General features: G+C 36.3%; 2 protein-coding genes across 2 annotated transcripts; one reads left to right on the top strand and one right to left on the bottom strand.

Moving 5' to 3' along the window:
- Positions 1–285: 285 nt before the first annotated feature.
- Positions 286–6,571, top strand: LOC112051827 (lysophospholipid acyltransferase 7-like). The gene is made up of 7 exons (XM_024090626.2): positions 286–569; positions 1,309–1,571; positions 1,984–2,135; positions 2,977–3,191; positions 3,988–4,173; positions 4,928–5,060; positions 6,057–6,571. The coding sequence occupies exons 1-7, from the start codon at positions 358–360 to the stop codon at positions 6,246–6,248; spliced, it is 1,353 nt and encodes a 450-aa protein (XP_023946394.2). The 5' UTR covers positions 286–357; the 3' UTR covers positions 6,249–6,571.
- Positions 6,572–7,354: 783 nt separating this feature from the next.
- LOC112051819 (pyridoxal kinase) lies at positions 7,355–18,921 on the bottom strand. Its single transcript, XM_024090615.2, has 5 exons — positions 18,791–18,921; positions 18,003–18,246; positions 11,363–11,629; positions 10,010–10,189; positions 7,355–9,482 (listed from the first exon to the last, which is right to left on the bottom strand). The coding sequence occupies exons 1-5, from the start codon at positions 18,881–18,883 to the stop codon at positions 9,367–9,369; spliced, it is 900 nt and encodes a 299-aa protein (XP_023946383.1). The 5' UTR covers positions 18,884–18,921; the 3' UTR covers positions 7,355–9,366.
- Between the last annotated feature and the right edge of the window lie 1,134 nt (positions 18,922–20,055).

Genomic DNA, 20,055 nt, shown 5'->3' with positions numbered 1-20,055 from the left:
GTAGATGGGGTTTTTAGAGAACTTTGTAACAATCCCTTTTTATACACTTCAAGGACCTGTTGCGATGCAGTTTGTCGGAGGCTCATAGATTTTTTTTTATTTTTGAAAGAAGATGCCACTTCAGTGGCATGATTCATTCATTCGTTTTTTTTTTATTGTAGATTCTCAAATCTTCATTAATCTGTAAAGTAATTTACTGTCTATTTTGATCAAATTTTGATACACTTCAATGTCAAACAAAAGTAATTGCAGTTTTTTTTATAAATAATCTAAAAATTTAAAAGAAGCACCTGTTTCCCCATTTTTGTTTTCATATTCTTATTATATATTATATCAATAATAGCCACGTGAATAAAAATGCTTGTATCTGGCATTGTATATTACACATCATTGCTTGTGTGCATATCCCTTGGTAGTAATTACAAGAAGATCGTCGATATCAATATGAAACGCAACTACGGCACCGGTCTGGGTATTTTGTTGATGTGTCTGATTTGTGGCACCTCCGTAATCTACTCCATGCTGATGGTTTGGGGAAATATAATTATTATTAAATGTTGCGATCGCCGGTTAGTTGTTGCTCTATGATACCATGATATCTAAATTTTAAATATATATGATGATGATGATGATGATGATGATGATGTTGATGATGATGATGATGATGATGATGATGATGATAATGTTCATTAGCAGACGCTCCGCGGTTTTACACGTGTAGTACTTTTTACCTCCTACAACCTCAAACACTTTGCCTCTTTAATTAGTACGTATAGATTAAAATAGTGGGTAGCGAAGTTCCAGTCGATCCCGAAAACCCCTGAATTTACGTAACACATTCGTTTCTATAGCTGTAACTGTGCCGTGGGAGACAAATATTCCGAAGGACCACAGTATAAAAGTAAATAAATATTATGACCTAACAAAACTAACTAAAAATGGCTATATAGTTAGTCTGTACGTCGTAGAAGTAGGTGCGAGAGGATTACCAGCAAAATCTCTCTATAACTTGCTTAAAGACCTTGGCCTCTCTAGAAGTGCAGCTAGTTCTATATTAGAACGAGTATCCAAAGCTGCTTTATTAGGATCTTACCAAGAACAACACGAGCAGAGAACGGGGAGTGTTGATCAATCGTCAAGGAATTCCTTAACCCTACATCCTGTAGTCACAAGTTCAGGACTCTGCTCGGAGTTCTCTCTACCACGCGATGGACCCGGCACCCGCACGGTGAATCCATGGAATGCTAAGATGTTCGTCTCCCCTACTTACCTACTAGGTTCAGTAATTAAGCTCAGTTTCACTTTCAGCTTCATGCATCAGCTAAGCTTTACATTCACATGGATGCTTTTGTGTTACGTGCATTTAAACATAACGAATATTTACGTGATATGGTTGCACCAAACCTTGGCATTGAAGCTCGTCGGACTGGCATTTGAAATGTGCGCCGCCCAAATGAGGAGCGATACAAAAAGTGTAGGCGCTTCCAAAGCAAATGATACTGACACTACACCGGAACCAACTGCCATTGATATTATTTCGTATGCATACTTCTTCATTGGACTTCATAAAGGTATAAAGAGGGGTGTTTAATTTTAAACCTGCTTGATCTACCTATTTCATTAAAGGCAATATTATAAATATGTATTGCCAGATGTAGGGTCAATGAAGTTCCTTTTCTATTTTTAAACATTTAGCACATCAGCATATTATCCTAGGTAGGTATGTGTTATTTAGGTAACCCTAATAGTAAAAACCTACATAGGTATCTAATAAAAAAAAAAATCTTGTATACGTAAATTGTATATTGTGTACCTACGAGGAGGTACCTAGGTAGGTATGTCCTTGTCCTTAAGCATTTAAGCGAATGTTCGGACAACATCTGTCGAGTCATCTAGTAAAAAAATAAAGTTTCTTTTACCTATGGTAGGTATCAAAACTGCACACCTTTTAATTTTTATAATTCAGTAGCCATTTTTTTGCAGGTCCATATTACAGGTGGAAAATATTTCACGACCATTTCCACGAATCATTTGGAATGCTCGGTGATTGTACAATCGTCACTGAGCAAAAACTTAAGAAAACGTTAATATGCGCACTCGGGTATTGGGCTCTAAATTATAAATATTCCAAAGATGTACGTATACCTAACTACTTTTTAAGCTGGTTTCACATGCCGCGGACCGCCCGCGCGTGTGGTAAGCTGTAACCTACCAAATATGGCCTGCCCGCCCCACACGGCACGAGTAGCCTAGGAATTAAGACTTTTTTCTTGATAATCTTGTGGCCTCATTACTTGTCCTGCCACATTTCGTGCCGCTCGTTGGGACATCGCGTTTTTTGCGCGAGTAGACCAGTGTGTATGTACCTATAGGGCAACATCGCGACTCTTAAAAACCGCGCTGACGGTCACTGGTCTACGAAACCAGCCTTTAAGTTAAATAATGAAATACCCGATGCCTATGTAACTAGCTTACACTTCGCATGAAATTCTGTTATTCACAGATCTCGCGGAAACATGATTTGTTCTGGCCTGTTAGGTAGGTAAAGCCTGATCAGAAAAAACCTTGTCATGTTGCGTATAATGTACTAATTTCTTCTAGACTCTTGGTGCCCTCAATCCAAGCTATATACAATCATTTTTGAAAGTTCGTCTGTTTGCAGTATCTAGCTAGCACACTGCAAACAGACGAAGTTTTAAAAGTGAAAAAAAACCAAAAGTAGCTACTCCGCTGGTTCAAGGCTGAACCTAGAGCTGTAGCTCTTTGCAAACGAATATTTTTTTAAAAGAATATTTGCCATATTTTTTTATAATATGACCAATATTCCCCTCCAACTAGTCGGGCGGGGCTCGAACTACCACCCCTCGGTGATGTGTCCTACCGCTCTTACCGTTGAGCTATTGAACTTTGAATTAAAATTCCCAATTCGAATACAAAAAAAAATAAAAAAATGAACTAATTACAATATCATTGCAGTTGTACTTCGACGACGCATTCTACAATATATTCAGTGCGGAGGTGCGTTACTTGTACAACCTGCCACATCTGACCATGTACTTCCTCCGCCACCAGGCGGTGATGATGATGTGCACCAGCGTGTTCACGGAGACCGGCTTCGGAGTGTACCCGGCCAAGTGCAACCCTCTGCCGGGCTACGGACCCTCGGCTAGACTGAGTTTCCTTGATGTGGCGTAAGCGTAACCTTAGGTTTAAACTCACTATGACGTCTCGTACACGTATCCGCTCCGTATTGTCTGGAGCAGTTTAGAATTCTTTGTATGAAATTCTATACTTCAAAATACACTAAGTAGGATACGTAACGGAACCGCCTGGCCGCTGGATTAGCTTGCGGGGCACCCAAACTAAAGGGTAGCATAGAAGAGATACAACAAGTATTCAACATGACTCAAATACCTACCCAAAAATCTTCACCAGCTCTGTACGCGATATGTGAGTTTGTCACTTATTCGGCCATCTCCTAGTATCCTGAGAGTACCTAAGGATATTGTCTTAGCATTTCATTAAATCACCAGGTGTTCTCACGCAAATAGTTTTTAGCTGTGAGAATCGCACGACCGTGGAAGCAGGATCATTACCCACTGAACCACGCGGCTGTCAAAATATTTATCTCTTTTTTCCAAAACCACTTGACACTAGTAGTACAAAGATGTGCAGGGTTTATAGTTAGGGGTCGTCCGCTTTGAACGGATTTTGCGTGAAAGCCGAATTAAGGAGGTCTAAGGGCGGAAGTGGACAGAATGGGACTGTTTCAAAGTTCTCTTAGAACGCCATTTACTGGTAGTTTAAAATAACAAAGACTGTTTCACTACGCCTGTAGATGTCAGCACGCTTCTTAAAAGCCTCGCCAGATTACACTTTTCGTAACGTATTTACCAACTTACTCCAAGTCAAACGTGTGTATTACTTCATAAAGGTACTCATTTCAACAGGAAGAAAAAGCACTAACACTATTTTATATCTTCACAGCGCCAATTCAACGAAAGCGGCGTTAGAAGAGGAGTACAACTTCTCTATGATCAAATGTTACAATAACGAAGGGGTGATCATGGGGCCTAAAATGAGAGACACCATGCGCGGCTGGGACATGCCCACTCGGTATTGGTTCTGGGCGTATATAGAGAAATCCCTTGTGAAGTCCAATAAGGAAGTTAGGTACGATACATTTGTTTTCAAAGCTTTATAAGTCGATAAATTAGACCGGACACCAATCCGCGAGGTCGTCTGGTCGTTAAAATAATGTGGTAGCAGGTAGTAGTTTACTTTTAGATGTAGTACCTACTTAGTAGGTGAGTTGATAGCAGAAACCTTTTCTAGAGGAGGGTTCTCACGCAGTACCATAATGGTCTGACGACTGAAGTACATGATTCTTCATGATACCCCGCAAATAATACCAAGAAATCACATTTTATACATGGACGATCGATGCTGGATCCTTGATACCCTGCCATAACCATGGTACCTACAGACTTATGGGTAGGTATAGATATGGGCTAACAAACTTTCTTATAATGAGGTGTAGAAATCGTGTTTCCATTCGCCTATCACTTAGCTTCGCAGCAACCCTTCGAAACAACACTGTTCTGTAAGACTCTCTAGCGAAGGGTTGTTGCAGTAATAGGTCTGACGACTGGAGACATGGATTTTCATAGAAAACTTTAAAAAACTAATCTTAAACTTGGACAATTGAGGATACTAGATACTTCAAACACCATAAGTGGCTACCTATACCTAGAACATGGGCTGTTATAGGCCCTTCATAAACTAAGGCATATGTCTGGCTAAAGCAAGCTCTCGTTCTATTGATTCCTTTTAGTCTATGGAACCTACTTTTACCATATGTTTTCTGTGCTTTTACTTCTTCAATTTCTTGAAGTGTATTTCCTACTTTTACTTCTTCAATTTCCAGAAGTGCATTTTCTCTACTGACATGGACAATATGGGCGGGCCCCTCGATACCTCGTTTCATTATTGGTGTCACGTTGTGGGTGTATGTACATCTGGAGGCAGAGTACGCCAGTCTATACGATACGTCGGGCTCTGTGAGTCGTTGTTCGGAATATTTAATTTATTTTATACTAGCGGACGCCCGAGACTTCGTCCGCGTGGGATTTAGTTTTTCACAAATCCCTCGGGAACCATGGATTTTTTCGGGATAAAAAGTAGCCTATGTGTTAATCCACGCTATAATATATCTCAATACCAAATTTCAGCTAATTCGGTTGAGTAGTCGAGGCGTGAAAGAGTAACAAACATTCATATCATTAAAATCATCAGTTTTCGCAAATCTCGGGAAACCATGGATTTTTTCGGGATAAAAAGTAGCCTATGTGTTCATCCAGATAAAAATTCATTTCCATTCTAAATTTTAGCCAAATCGCTTCAGTAGTATCGGCGTTAAAGAGTAACAAACATCCAAACATCCATACAAACTTTCGCGTTTATAATATTATAGTAGGATAGTAGGATGAAATTTGTTAACATACTGGTATTCAGCTTATGTTATGAGTTCTGTGCATGGTGTTAACATTTATACAGTTCGTGGGCTCGTCGTTTCACTCATGAAAGTTTTCCGCGATTCACGATAATAGAACGTATTATGAACGTCATACTGGCAACTGTCACTCGCATCATGCGATAGCGCACACAGTATAGATTGTATTATTATAATAAACTGGCCAAGCGTGTGTCGGGCCAGGCGCAGTGGTTCCGTAGTTGTAGTTAGGACTTTAAGCCGTTGGTACCTAAGTGATGATGCAATCTAAGATGGAAGTGGGCTAAGTAGGATGAAATCCATACTCCTTTCGGTTTCTGCAGGACATCGTACCGGAACGCTAAATCTTGGTGGTACGTCTTTGTCGGTAGGGTGGTAACTAGTCACGGCCGAAGCCTTCCACCAGCCAGACCTGAACCAATTAAGAAAACCTCAATCGGCCCAGCTGGGTATCGAACCCAGGACCTCCGTCTTATAAATCCACCGCGCATGCCACTGCGCTGCGATAAAAAAAAAAATTATAATTGTAGTTTTTATTTTTCAGATGAAAATGCCATGGGACATTGGGTTCTCAATCATGCGATTGTTCTGTTTACTGTACCTGACACCATGTTTCGTTCTACAGAACACCACAGCCGTGATGAGGTACTACTATTCTATATTCTGGGTGTTTCATATAATTCTATTTATTTTGATGCTCAGTTCAATTTACCTTCAAAGCAAAGCTAAATCATGAGTGGACTGTTTTTTAAACCGATTTATGTGGTTCAGGCATGATGAATATATTTTTTTGTTGTGTACCTTGTTTTATTAGACAACTTTTAAAAACAACAAAAGTTTCAACATAAAGGTTGAAATTTTTGTACGTGCTGTATCTAATTTATTATTTGATGGCCGAATGGCGCAGTGAGTGGGTAGTGACCAAAGTAGTGGGCTTTCTGCATCCAGGAACGTAGGTTCAATTCCCACAACACCACACAAATTATTTGTAATCAGCATCGATGTATAACAGTATCTCATAAAAAGTATTTATGTATTATCTAATAATAGTAAGTTCAGGAATTCATTAGACAACATTTTTCAACATTTATTTTATACCCATACTTTAGTTGATTTAAATCACTTTACAATACTAATATTAGGAAGAGAAAGGGAAACTCGAATAGGCTTTAAATCTACTGGACCGATTATAAAAGTTCTTTTACCGATTGAAAGCTAATCAGGAAGTAAAATACGAGTAAGAAAAGTAAATGTTACTTCCGTATATCCTACCAAAAAAGAAACTACGCGTGCGAAACCGCGGGGTTCTGTTAGTCATCCAATAAATAGATGGGTAGTAGGTAGACCCCACGGTTTGTCGTTTCTAATAGGCTAGTTTATATTAATTTCATGTAGTACATAAAATAAGGGTCTAAAATTTATAAGGTTATCAATAAATAAAAGTTAAGGATTTCATAGAAAACTTATTTAAAAATTATTTATTTAATAAATTTTTCCAAACGTTAAAAACGCTGTCGTTTATTCTGTGACGTCACGATGTTATTTGATGTCACTAAAGGAATTAACGTCAAACCAATAATTAACTAATAATTTTGTCAAACACTCTGTTTGGTTATGGTTTAGTGTCAAAGTGACGCCATGAAATAGTTAAAATATAGACCAAGATGGTCAACAGCATTTTGGCTCGTATTGTCAAAAAATTGAAAATTTATTTATGTAGTATTCATGTCTCAAAAATATTTTTTTTTTCAATCCAGTAGAGCGCTAATGAACAATTAATTACCCTTTTAAAAAAAGTGTCAATTAGCCTATTCGGATCTCAGACTAACATTGAAATCAAAATTGCATATTAAAGATACTTTTATTGTGTCAAAACTTGAAAGCGTACAACATTCATTTGGTGTTCAAAATAAAATTAAATCACATCAATTCAATCATATTATACAGGTTGCTCGGGAGTATTTCCCTTAACTCTAGGGTTAATTTTCTTTACCGAAAATTAATTTAAAATGTTCAAGGAACATGTGTTTTAAAATAAATATTTTCGGGGTAAATAACATATATTTTGTAAATAGATCTTAAAATATGTCCCATAAACGCATCTTTGTAATTATGACGTAGCCAAGTTTGACGTATTTTAAAATGCAAGGATAGATAAAGTGTATTACATGGATAGTCGGAATTATTTGAATTACTTTGTATGAAAACCTAAAAAGTTTTTATTTTTTAGATAATAAAATATTAGATACGCAGTTTGACTCCTATAAGTGGACTCGTCAACACTTTGAAATTATGGGAAATACTCCCGAGCACCCTGTATAGATAGTAAATGCATTAAAAATAACATATTCAAATATCACAGACTATCCTTATTCTGTTATTGGAAGACTTACTGTTGGTCTTTTAGATAAATAAAACTTAAATCTACCTGCATAATGCAATAAAATGTAATATTTCATGTTTTCTTGTAAAAAATATAAATTTGATTTTGGACAAAATGCAAATAATACTTTAAATTTTGATTTAAAATTTAAATTAACTTTATACTCGTAGGTACATATCATATGATATACTGACTATGAATCTCTATAATATATATTTTTTTACCAAAATTATTACTATAATAGTAAGTATATTAAAACTAGCTATATATTTTATCCACATATAATATTTATGTAATATGTAAAAATTATCAATAGCATTAAATATTTTCATAGAACATCTTTATATTAAACTTTACTTATCACCATAACTATTTTTTCTTAACATATAACGAAAAACACAAATATATCATGACAATTTAAAATGAACAAATATTCTATATAAAGAAGTTTTGAATGTGTTTTTGATAATCATGATGATATAATTTGTGATACATTAAGAACTAAATAACAAAATTGATATTTTTTTATTATATAATTAAATTTTTTTTCCTCTAAAATTTATTTATTATTTTTTTTAAAATTTTTAACAATGTTAAAATACAAAACACTATTAAAAATTTATAAAAAAAAAATAATATACATATTATTGTCTCTCTGTCTGGCAATAGAAATGGCGTAGGGTACTCTATACAGTAGCACATTTGTACATTTTATCAATGGTGCGATCCCCGGCTGGACCGATTGAGGTTTTTTTTAAATGTAAAATTAGAAAATTTGATCTCTAGTTTTTTTTCGATCCCGAGATTTCGGCATTCATAAAAAAGTAAATAATAACAAAGATATTAGCTGATTAGCACTGACAACGCGCGTGTTAAAACCAGTGACAGGACAGGGTGCTTGTCGTTAAAGTCTATGTACGTAAATAAACAACTTTCATTTTTAATCTGAGAATTCTCGGATATATACACCGTGTCCGTGGCCGCGTCTGTAAACCACCGCGACGTTTATGTATCCAATACAAGAAATCGCATAGCGATAACAAGAATGACCACAAGCAAACTCACACGCTATCGAAAAAAAAATTATAATGATCTAGGATTTTAATCACGGAAATATCTACATTCGGGATCTCGGTTTTCATGATAACGGGTTATATACCCTAAATGTATTTAAAAAAACTGTAACAGGTAATTCTGTCCATTAAAGATATTTTGACATTTTTTATTGGAGGGCATTATATAATCAATACTATAGCCACTAAACCCATTTTTTTTGTCTGTCTGTCTGCCCGCGTTTTTTGTTGAGGACATCACGCTGAAACTACTGAATGAATTCAAATAAAACTTCGCACGCTTTGAGATCATAATATGAAGAATGTTATAGGATACTTTTCACGAGTTCACGCCATTTCTATTGACTTTTATTTAGATTTCTATGGTCTCTTACCAGACTTATTTTCAAGTTTACCTCTTATCCTTTAATTTTTGTACAGTCTACAGTGATATTGGGATTTTCTATGAACGCTTTGTTTTGGATGAGTCGCAGTTCAATGAAAGCTGGCGGTATCTTGCCGGTCGTGTGAATAGCTGGAATTGTTCAAAATGTACGTTTAAATAAAGTTTTATGGTATGCGTATATTGTATATACAGGATGCTTGGGAGTATTTCCCATAACTCTACGGAATATTCTTTATGGAAAATTAATTAAAAATGTCTATGGAACATGTGTTCTAAAATGAGTAAAAAATATTTCTTTTGTCAAAAGATCTTAAATTGTGTCCGCATCGTATCCTTATATGACCGAGCCAAAATTATTCATTAATAGGTAGAAGTAGCTTACTAGTGAAGTGCGGAGTGCCAGTTGCAATATCTCGTCGATATTGACAGTCTTACCACTCCGATCAAGTATTTTAAAAGATAAAAAAGTTTTTTTTTAGTTAAAAAAGAAAATATGTTATGCAGTTCGACTCCTTTACGAGGATTTGTAAACACCTTGAAGGTATGGAAAATACGCCGCAACATCCTTTAGATCAATTATACCATCAGTTGAGTTGTACCTTGTGATAAATAAAAAAAACTGTATAGAAATCTATAAAGAAAGTTAAATTTCTTACCTCTTGCCTTATCATAGGTGTCTTTTACAATGTGCTGCAAGGTCGCTGTTGTCTTCTCAAGGGTTAATTTCAGGTTATTATCAGTTTTGTGAAACCACGCCAGGAAGAGGGCCGCAAACAGATCCCCGGTGCCTGTGAAGTTTGCATTCAACTTCGCCATTTCGATCTTGTAACACGAATCTGAAATTATTACATACAAGTTATTATGATCGAAAAATACATGCTCATCAGAATCATCATGAAGTCTACAAAAATATGCGAAAATTTCAAACCTGCAAAAAAAAACCATAATCAACAAAGTTAATGGCAATAACTCCAAAACCATTCATCATCATCACAATTGTCAGCCGATGGTCGTCCACTGCTGGACATAGGACTCTTGCATGGACTTCCAAACAAAACGGTCTCGAGCCGCCAGCATCCAGCGGCTCCCTGCGACCCGTTTGATGTCTTCGGTCCACCTAGTGGGGGGGTCGACCAACACTGCGCTTTCCGATGCGGGGTCGCCACTCCAGCACCTTGGGACCCCAACGCCCATCGGCTCTTCGAACTATATCAGTGACTTTAGTTCGCCTGAGGATTTCCTCATTTCTGATTCGACCACGCAGAGAAACCCCAAGCATAGCTCGCTCCATCGTCCGCTGAGTGGCTTTGAGCCTTCTTATAAGGCCCATAGTTAGCAAATGTCTAATACCAAAACCATTGGAAATGAAAGAGAAAATTGTGTAATAAAATACTTATTATTGCCTATTTTTAGAAATACTTCAATTTATTCTAAGGTAATAAATAAATAAGTTTCCATAAATACATCTTAAAATGATTGCACAAAATGCTAGATTCCTACTCTTAGCTGTGTATTATGACACTCAAACAGTACTTGGCCAATGAGGATCGACATTCTACCAAGATTTGTGACTTTATATTTGGTGAACCAACAGATTAATCAATAATATACAGATGGAGCGTACGGAACACGACAGTGTCGTACCCGTCACAAACACGAAATTTAAAAACGAACATGAAGCGTCGCATCAGTAATTTTCAATATTAGTCAAGAAAAATGGCGTCTTATGTTTTTAAATATTTTAAAAACTGTTCACATAAACTAAAGAAATAAGATAGAGTATTTTTTTATTGGTGATTATATTAATTTACGTTAGTGTTAAATTTTGAAATACAAATTATGTAAAAAGTATGTATATGCTGTCAAGGAGACGGGTGACGTTTGTTTTTTTATGGGTTACAACAGCTTCACACGTTACTTGTGTACCCACTCTGGTTACTCTGTGGGTTTACCATAAATGGGTCCATATGAAGTTTATTAAACAGAATTTTTGGAAGCAAAAATCTTACCTTTATTGCTGGCTATGCCAACAATATTTTCTCCATTTCCTAGATCTGTACTGCTCAATACCACTATCTTTACTCCTTTATCGTGTAATGCATCTATGACTTTGAGTGCTCCATCCATGTCTTTCATCTTGAGTCCAGTTATTAGTTCTGCTTCAAACTGATTAGGCGTAAGTATATCTGCCAGTGGGACAACTATGTCTCTATATACTGGTAATATGTCGTCTGGTACATACATTTTACCATTATCACCCATCACAGGATCACATACTGCAATAAAGGTCAAAATATCATAAATTAAGAGGGGACGATAACTGGAGTGCACTTCATATATACAACAACTAGCGGACACCCGCGACTTCGTCCGCCCTTAGACCTCTTTAATCCAGTCCTATCGCAAAATCCGTTCTACGTGGATACTAATATTATAAAGCTGAAAAGTTCGTTTATTTGTTTGATTGAACGCGCTAATCTCAGGAACTACTTGTACTATTTGAAAAATTCTTTTAGTGTTAAATAGCCCATTTATTGAGGAAGGCTTTAGGCTTTATAATTATTATCACCGTATTCCTACAGGAACGGAAACCACGCGGGTGAAACCTCGCGGCGTCAGCTAGTTTATAATACGAGAATGGCTGAACAGATTTGCATAAACTTCGGCACAGATCTCAGTTTATACAGGAATAGCACAAAAGGTTAGATCTATCTATTACCCATTTTCACGTCGGAAAAGGGATTTTTGTGGAAAACTATGGGGCACAGCTAGTGAAACATGAAAAAATAATGTTATCAATGTTGTAACAAACCTGCGGAAAATGCGGACAAACCGGGCACCGTAAGGAATCCTGCAAATCCAAGGTGGCTAATTGCGCTACCTGCCACAGGTTTGGCCGTGACAGCGCTGGCCTCCACCCAACTGCTTCTAGGGACTGCCCGGCGAGACAGTATGCGGAGCAACGGGCTGTCCAATCAATTGATTACGGCCAGCTCTAGTGGTCCCACAACCCTGAAGATCGGCTACCTAAACTTAAACGGCGTGGTGCTGGCCAAGAGCGAGTGGTTCCAGTAAGATCAGGAATTCATAAGCTCGGGTATCAACTATGGTTACTTTTTTTACCTTTTCCACAACGTCGCTCACGTCCGTAGGACCTACCACCTTTACCTACTGAAAGGCCCACCCTACACGTGTCCCCTGGGTGGTGCTAAACGAGCGACAACGCCGAGTCACAGGCGGCGGTAAAATAACCTGTCCGTGGCTACCACAAGCCCTGAGGACCTAAATACCCTCAAAAAATGTGGCAGTAGTGCCTTGGGAAAGTGCTACTGGTGTTCTTCCCAACCCCCCTTTTATTATGAAATGTCTTGCAATAAGGAAAGTGATTTGTCATGCCATCCGGCTAACCCCCGGCGCTCTCTGGTATCCGGGCTAGAGAGTGTGAAATCTGTTACCGAAGACACCACTGGAGTGAGTAACCAGGCTTCAGTGCATGTTAATGTTACTGGAAAGAAACTAATTCAGCAGGCTTTTCATCCCAGCCTATTTGTGAGAACAAGGAGCATGTCTACAGGTAGTGCACCATGCTTTAGTAATACAGAACCACCTGTAGATCTCACTGAACACAGCAACAAGGAATCCCAAACACATACATCTGTTCAACACCCTGAGTGGCAGAGGGTACCTACAATCAGAAACCCAAAACGAAAGAATATGTCGAACACACCATCACCAAAAGGGAACATGCCAGTGTCAAACCAATTCGGATCATTGGATATTGATGTAGATGATTCTGAAACCCTACCTACAAACAATAAACAGCATGTATTCAAACCTCCACCCATCATGCTATATGGCATTGAAGATGTTGCAAAACTGAACGAACTAATCAGATCAAAATTAGATAAAGAAGAGTTCACCATCAAAATTGTTACCCGAAACCAATTAAGACTTAGTTGTCCGACTATAGAGTCTTATCACTGCCTTATGAAAATAGTAAGAGAAAACAATCTGATTGGACACACCTTTTCTAGAAAGGATACAAGACCTTACAGAATTGTAATTAAGAAGCTCCATCCAAGTACACCTAAAGAGGCAATACAAGAAGCTATAGAGCAGTCCGGAAACACAGTTAGTGGTGAAATAATAAATGCTCGATATGGACCTAATAAAATACCACTATCGACATTCTTTGTAAACCTAGACCCACATCCAAACAATACAGAGGTTAAGAAAATTACCCATATATTCAATACAAAGGTCATTATTGAAGATCCAATAAGAAAGGCAAATGTGCCCCAATGCAAAAGGTGTCAGCAATATGGCCACACTAAGAATAACTGACTTAGGCCATATAGATGCGTGAAATGTGCAGAGAGCCATAACACAGTAGACTGCCCAAAAAAAGACCGGAATACCCCAGCAAAGTGTTGCCTCTGTTTAGGTAATCACCCAGCAAACTACAAAGGCTGTGAAGTTTATGTAGAAATCAACAAAAGAAAAAGAAATACTTCACGAAGAGACTATATAAAACCAAGAAAACAAACAGAGGATAAAGACCAACAACAAAGCACTGGAAAACAAGAAAATATACAAAAATTAGATAGACCCTTCGCATCAAAGGAGAAGGAACACGCCTATACTAGACAACACTCCTCAAGCCAGTTTAATACTAGGACATATGCAGAAGTCGCTAAAATTCAGAACAAAGATGAAACTACAACAGAATCTAAGCTAGAAATACTACTCACAAAACAAGCTGAAAAGCTAGATAAATTAATAGACCAAATGTCAATAATGATGAACTTATTGACCACAGTAATACAAAAGATAATCTAATGGCTACTCTAAGATTGGCAACATGGAATGTTAATGGTCTGATTGGACATAAAAGTGACGTCGAACTACTATTGAAAATCCACAAAATAGACGTACTACTGGTGTCAGAATCTCATCTTACTACCAACCACAATTTTGCTATAAAAGACTATATAACATACACAACACCCCATCCTGATGGAACTGCCCATGCTGGAACAGCAGTAATTGTAAGGAAAGCTTTGAAACATGATATCCTTGAAGACTACAAAACACCTCACTTACAAGCTACAACCATTGTATTGTACGATAATCATGGGTCACTTACTCTCTCAGCTGTTTACTGCCCCCCAAAACCAAACCCAAAGGAAACTCACTTCACAGAATATTTTAAAACGCTTGGAAATAGATACATCTGTGGTGGTGACTGGAATGCCAAAAACGTGCAATGGGGATCACGACTAACTCTACCTCGAGGCAGAGAACTTAATTCAAGTATAATCAAAAATAACCTCAGTATTTTAAGTACAGGTGAACCAACTTACTGGCCTACAGATCCCAACAAATTACCGGACCTCTTAGACTTCTATATATATAAAGGGCTATCAAACTTGTATATAAGTATAGATAGTTGCTATGATAGTTGCTCAGACCATACACCAGTACTAAGTACGGTTAGTACATCAATAATTTCAAGACCCGCCAAAGAATGTCTATACAACAAACAAACTGATTGGTCAGCATTCAGAAAATATATTGATACTAATCTATCGCTAAAAGTTCCACTCAAAACGAATGACGACATTGATGAAGCAGCAGAAACCATAACAAACATGATACAAACTGCAGCATGGATTTCTACACCGGATATAAGATACACGCCAGGTAGTAACAACTTACCCATGGATATCAAAAATAAGGTACTAGAGAAAAGGAGGCTCAGAAGAGTTTGGCATACTAGTCGTCATCCGTTGGACAAAAAGGCGCTAAACCTGGCAGCAGCGGAACTTACATCCTATTTAAAAGACGTAGAAAATGACACATTGAAACATAAACTGATTAATCTGTCTGCTTCGAAAAACAATGAATATTCATTGTATAGAGCCGTAAAGACTAACAAAGCTTCGCCTGTAATCATAAAACACCCACTAAAACTAGATAATGGTACATGGGCCAGGAAAGATAATGAACGTGCGGAAGCCTTTGCCAAGTTTCTAAGTGAAGTTTTTACTTCAAATAACGGCGACCCAGACACTGATAGAGAAGTCGCAGACTTTCTGGATAGCGACCTTCAACTAAGCTTACCAATAAAAAGCTGCACCCCCAGAGAGGTCTGGAGAGTAATAAAAGAACTTGAACTTCACAAAGCTCCAGGATTCTGTTTAATAACGGCAGAGGTCTTACTACAACTTCCAAGAAAAGCGATTGTCTTTGTGACTCAGCTTTTTAATGGCATCTTGAGAACATCCCACTACCCGTCTATTTGGAAAATTTCGGAAATTATTATGATACCGAAACCTGGGAAGCCACCGCATCTAGTCACATCTTATAGACCAATAAGCCTACTACCAACATTGTCCAAGGTATTTGAAAAAATAACTCTGTCCAGACTCAAAACCATTCTTCATGAAAGGGAAATTATTCCCCAGCATCAATTTGGATTCCGAAGCCGACACTCCACTGTGGAACAGGTACACAGAATAGTCAAACAAATTAGAGAAGCCCTAGAAAGTAAACAATATTGCTCTGCTGTTTTTTTGGATGTTCAACAGGCTTTTGATAAGGTCTGGCACAATGGATTGCTCTTTAAAGCCAAACATTGCCTCCCACACAACTTCTTCATGTTACTGAAGTCATATGTCAATCAAAGAATATTTCGAGTGAAAATCAATGACGCGTTTTCGAACTTCCATGACATTCAAGCAGGTGTTCCCCAGGGTTCCGTTTTGGGTCCCACACTCTATTTATTATACACTGCAGATATTCCTATCTCAAACAGCGTACTCACCGCTACATTTGCTGATGATACAGCTGTATTGTGTAATAACAAAGACGCAAATATGGCTTCAAATATTCTACAAGTACACCTGAACAAGATAAATTCATGGATGATTAAATGGCGTATCAAAGCTAGTTCCACGAAGTCAACACATGTGACATTTACCTTGCGAATGGACGAATGTACTCCTGTTAAACTGGGACTTGATATTATCCCCCACAGTGACACCGCAAAATATCTTGGGATACACCTAGACAAAAAACAAACATGGAGAACGCATATAGTAAAAAAACGCGATGAACTAAATCAAACCTTCAGAAAACTTAACTGGCTTATGGGAAGGCATTCGCATGTCTCACTCAGTAATAAATTGCTCATTTATAAAACAGTAATAAAACCAGTGTGGACCTACGGCATTGAACTGTGGGGCACAGCCAAAAACTCAAACTTGGAAATATTACAAAGATTTCAGAATAAAGTTTTAAAAACCATCACAAATGCTCCATGGTTCACTAAGATATCGGAACTACATGAGTATCTTGACATAAAAACAGTAAAAGAAGAGGTTGAACTCAGATCAATGTGCTATAAAAATCGCATAAACACCCATGAAAATAAACTTGCTACTGCCCTCGGTCATCCAATAGATGTTAGAAGGCTAAAGCGCGCCTACATATGGGATCTCCTGTAAAAAAAAAAATCAAAATAATAAGAATGTACAAATGTACAAATGAAATACAAAAAATTAACAAATAAAATAAATTAGCATGGCCTTCAATGGAAGGTCAGCTACACATGCCATGTAGTACCCACAAGCAATTTGCTTAAAGCTGTTGCAGCTGATTGCACAATAGTAATGAATTATAAAAAAAAAAAAAAAAAAAATGTTGTAACAATTTATAAATGTTCAAGTAAAATACTAAAGCAACTTTGTTTTATCAACTTTAACCTTGGTACTATTTATCTACCACTTACTATTATAAAATGAGAAACATACGAACAAGATATTATTTGTTGAAGATAATTACACAATACAGTCATTTTAGTGCTAATAATGAATGGTACATAATAAGTTTATGGTTTTTACAATAAAATTAGAGACCGTACACACTAACATTTGACTATTATATTTACCAAAAAACAATTTAGAAGTGGAGGTAAAAAAGAATGTCATTTTATAACTTATACAGGGTGCTCAGGAGTATTTCCCAAAACTTCAAGGTATTAACAAGACCACTTATAGGAACCAACCTGCTTATTTAATATTTTAATAACTACATAAAATATGTTTTCATGCAAAGTAACTCAAATATTATTCAAAATACAATAAATAAATGATGCAACAGTTTAATAATTCAATAATCTTTATTTAGGCTAAAGCTTTGGCAGGCAATGTTCTTATGCAATAATTGTATTTATCATTTGACCTTGTTTATTAGTGGTTCAGTTATATTACTACTAATGTAGGTAAATGCAAAAGCTAATAAGGAAAACAATAACTGGTAGAAAAACCTTTTATAAGGTTAAAACTCCCATAGTTTAAAATCAATCCATATTAACTATAGACTAAATTATGTGTTGGTGTCTTAAAAGTAAATGCTAAATTATATATGTAACGTAATAATCAATGATCAAAATCATAAACATGACCATTTTTGGAATTAGTCTATTACCTACCTTATTAAGTTTTAGTTGTGCTTCACTATTTCTCAGGGGAATATTGGGATAAAAGTAGCCTATGTGGTACATCACTATACCAATTGTTATACAAATCAGTTCAGCCATTTGATTTAATTAGTATTGTTATTATTATTAGTATAAAAATTACTTACCATAAACTAGATTGGGGTTTTTCTGTCTTAACTTTTTGATAATCTGAGCAATTTGTTTTAATGAATCAGGAGATCTTGAATATCCAGTCAAAAAATGAGTGTAATAATCAACTTCATTCAATCTTAGCCCTTCAATTAGTTCCTCCAAGTCTTCATTTTTGAGAATTGGTCCCTTAATGTGTTTGTAGGCTGTGTGCGTTGAAAACTGCACAGTGTTGATGGCATCCACTTCAAAACCTAATACCTGGAAAATAAACATAATTTACACATATACCTATGACCAACAAAAATATTGTTTTCATCAAGGATTCTCTTTAAATCATGTCCCATTTAAAACCAATATATAATAAATAAAAGCAGACAGTTGTCATCTCAAAATCTTGAAATCCAACTTTTAAAGTTAAAATTTGGTAGGGCAATTTATAGTTAGTAAAGTATATAGAGACATATACTAACGTTGGATAAGAAAAGATTTTGAAAGGACCAGATTAAGGATGTCTAAAAGGATGGCTGAAAAATTGCTGGATAATTTGTACAGAAATCAAAGCAACTTCATATTGCTTTTGGACAAATCTGGTATAGGGATAATGTAAAAACAGCAAAACGGTTGTCAATATAAAGATTTCTGTTTTTATATTCTTTATGAAAGTCGAGGCTGAGGATGTACTCTGATGTAACAAGTTAAAATTAATTAATGGGCGCATGTAACCGGCACGTATTTAATGAACGTTCAGAGATATTGATTCACTGATAACCAAGCAATCTACAAAAGAACTAAAATTACTTACTTGAAGTGGAAAAACAGCGCTCTTGTTGCCAACATATCCATGGACGACATGACTTTGGATGGAAAGAACTTTTGGCGTTGAGTCTAAAGACATTTTTACCTGTTTATTGCAAATGCAAAGTATTAGAGGTACCTATCGATAGGATTAATTAACTTTCAGCGACTTAATTTTTTTTAAATGTTAAGTAGGTACTTTTAATAAATAAGGTTATGTCTTACAATTTATTATGGAATATGATTTAGTTTAATAAGTAATATCTAATAATACAGAACTTTAGAATTAGAATTGGTGAAACAACTTGCACACACATACACTATACTTACTCTACTCTTTGAGCCCAACCAAAGATTACAGTGTATTATTGGAAATAGATAGGCTACTCGAACTTTTTTCGGAACGAATGTGATAGCGCCATCTAGTGACTAGATACGGTATTTTTAGTATAGTAAAAAGTATAAAAATAATAATGCATATTTTTTGTAAAGGAGAGACATTTTTGATTTTGTAATAGTTGAAGAAACCAATTGAGAAAAACAAAAAAAAGACAAAAAAAAGACAAAAAGTTTTCCTTTGTTACCCCGGGCTCGAACTCAGGATTATTATATTGTACATTTGTTATGCACCACTAGGCCAAATGACTATGTGGAAAATTGTTGAAATTAATGTACACTTACTGTTTTTCTTTAATAATCCCTTTGCTTTAGAAATACAAACACATTCTTTCTATTACGCGTCAAAATTAAAAGGATAAATAATTCTTTTTTTTCGGTTTTTTTTCCGTACTTACACGGGTTTAATCTCTAAAAACATTCTAGTACGTACACATCTATGTAATTGTATTTACTATCCTGGAATCTTAAATCTAGGATGTAGATGGCGCTGCTTCATAAAGATTTCACGTTCTTCTAAGTTACCATGGCATGAGCCCAACTGTCATGAAATGAATGGTCATGAAATTTTGAAAGCTGACATTGACAGATTGTCGAATGAAGCTTTTTGACATTATCTGTTATGAGGCCGTACAGACTACTTTAGAAAATTATTTTAGTCGAGTACGTACAGTTTTTGGGCGGTAAATCCAAAAATTGTTCGTACTCGAACTATTTAGTCCCACAGATTAATCAATAATATACAGATGTAGCGTACGGAATATGACGGTGTCGTAATCTTCACGGATACGAAATTCAAAAACGATTAAGTAACTACGCAAAATGAAATCAATTTTTATTTAAATGTCATCATGACATATCAAGTAGTCAAGTACT

The sequence above is a fragment of the Bicyclus anynana genome, chromosome 14, assembly GCF_947172395.1.
Source record: "Bicyclus anynana chromosome 14, ilBicAnyn1.1, whole genome shotgun sequence".
NCBI classification, from domain to species: domain Eukaryota; kingdom Metazoa; phylum Arthropoda; class Insecta; order Lepidoptera; family Nymphalidae; genus Bicyclus; species Bicyclus anynana.
Note: the sequence above shows the minus strand (reverse complement) of the source record. Positions and strands in the feature narration are given on the sequence as shown.

Bases quoted from the DNA above. Each gene is read 5' to 3' on its own strand.
- LOC112051827 (XM_024090626.2), top strand. From the start codon at position 358: ATGCTTGTATCTGGCATTGTATATTACACATCATTGCTTGTGTGCATA. The intron at 2,136-2,976 runs GTACGTATACCT...ATATCATTGCAG, and splicing joins ATTATAAATATTCCAAAGAT to TTGTACTTCGACGACGCATT. The intron at 4,174-4,927 runs GTACGATACATT...TTCAATTTCCAG, and splicing joins AAGTCCAATAAGGAAGTTAG to AAGTGCATTTTCTCTACTGA.
- LOC112051819 (XM_024090615.2), bottom strand. From the start codon at position 18,883: ATGTCTTTAGACTCAACGCCAAAAGTTCTTTCCATCCAAAGTCATGTC. The intron at 18,247-18,790 runs GTAAGTAATTTT...TTTATTTTCCAG, and splicing joins GCGCTGTTTTTCCACTTCAA to GTATTAGGTTTTGAAGTGGA. The intron at 10,190-11,362 runs GTAAGATTTTTG...TAATAATTTCAG, and splicing joins TGGCATAGCCAGCAATAAAG to ATTCGTGTTACAAGATCGAA.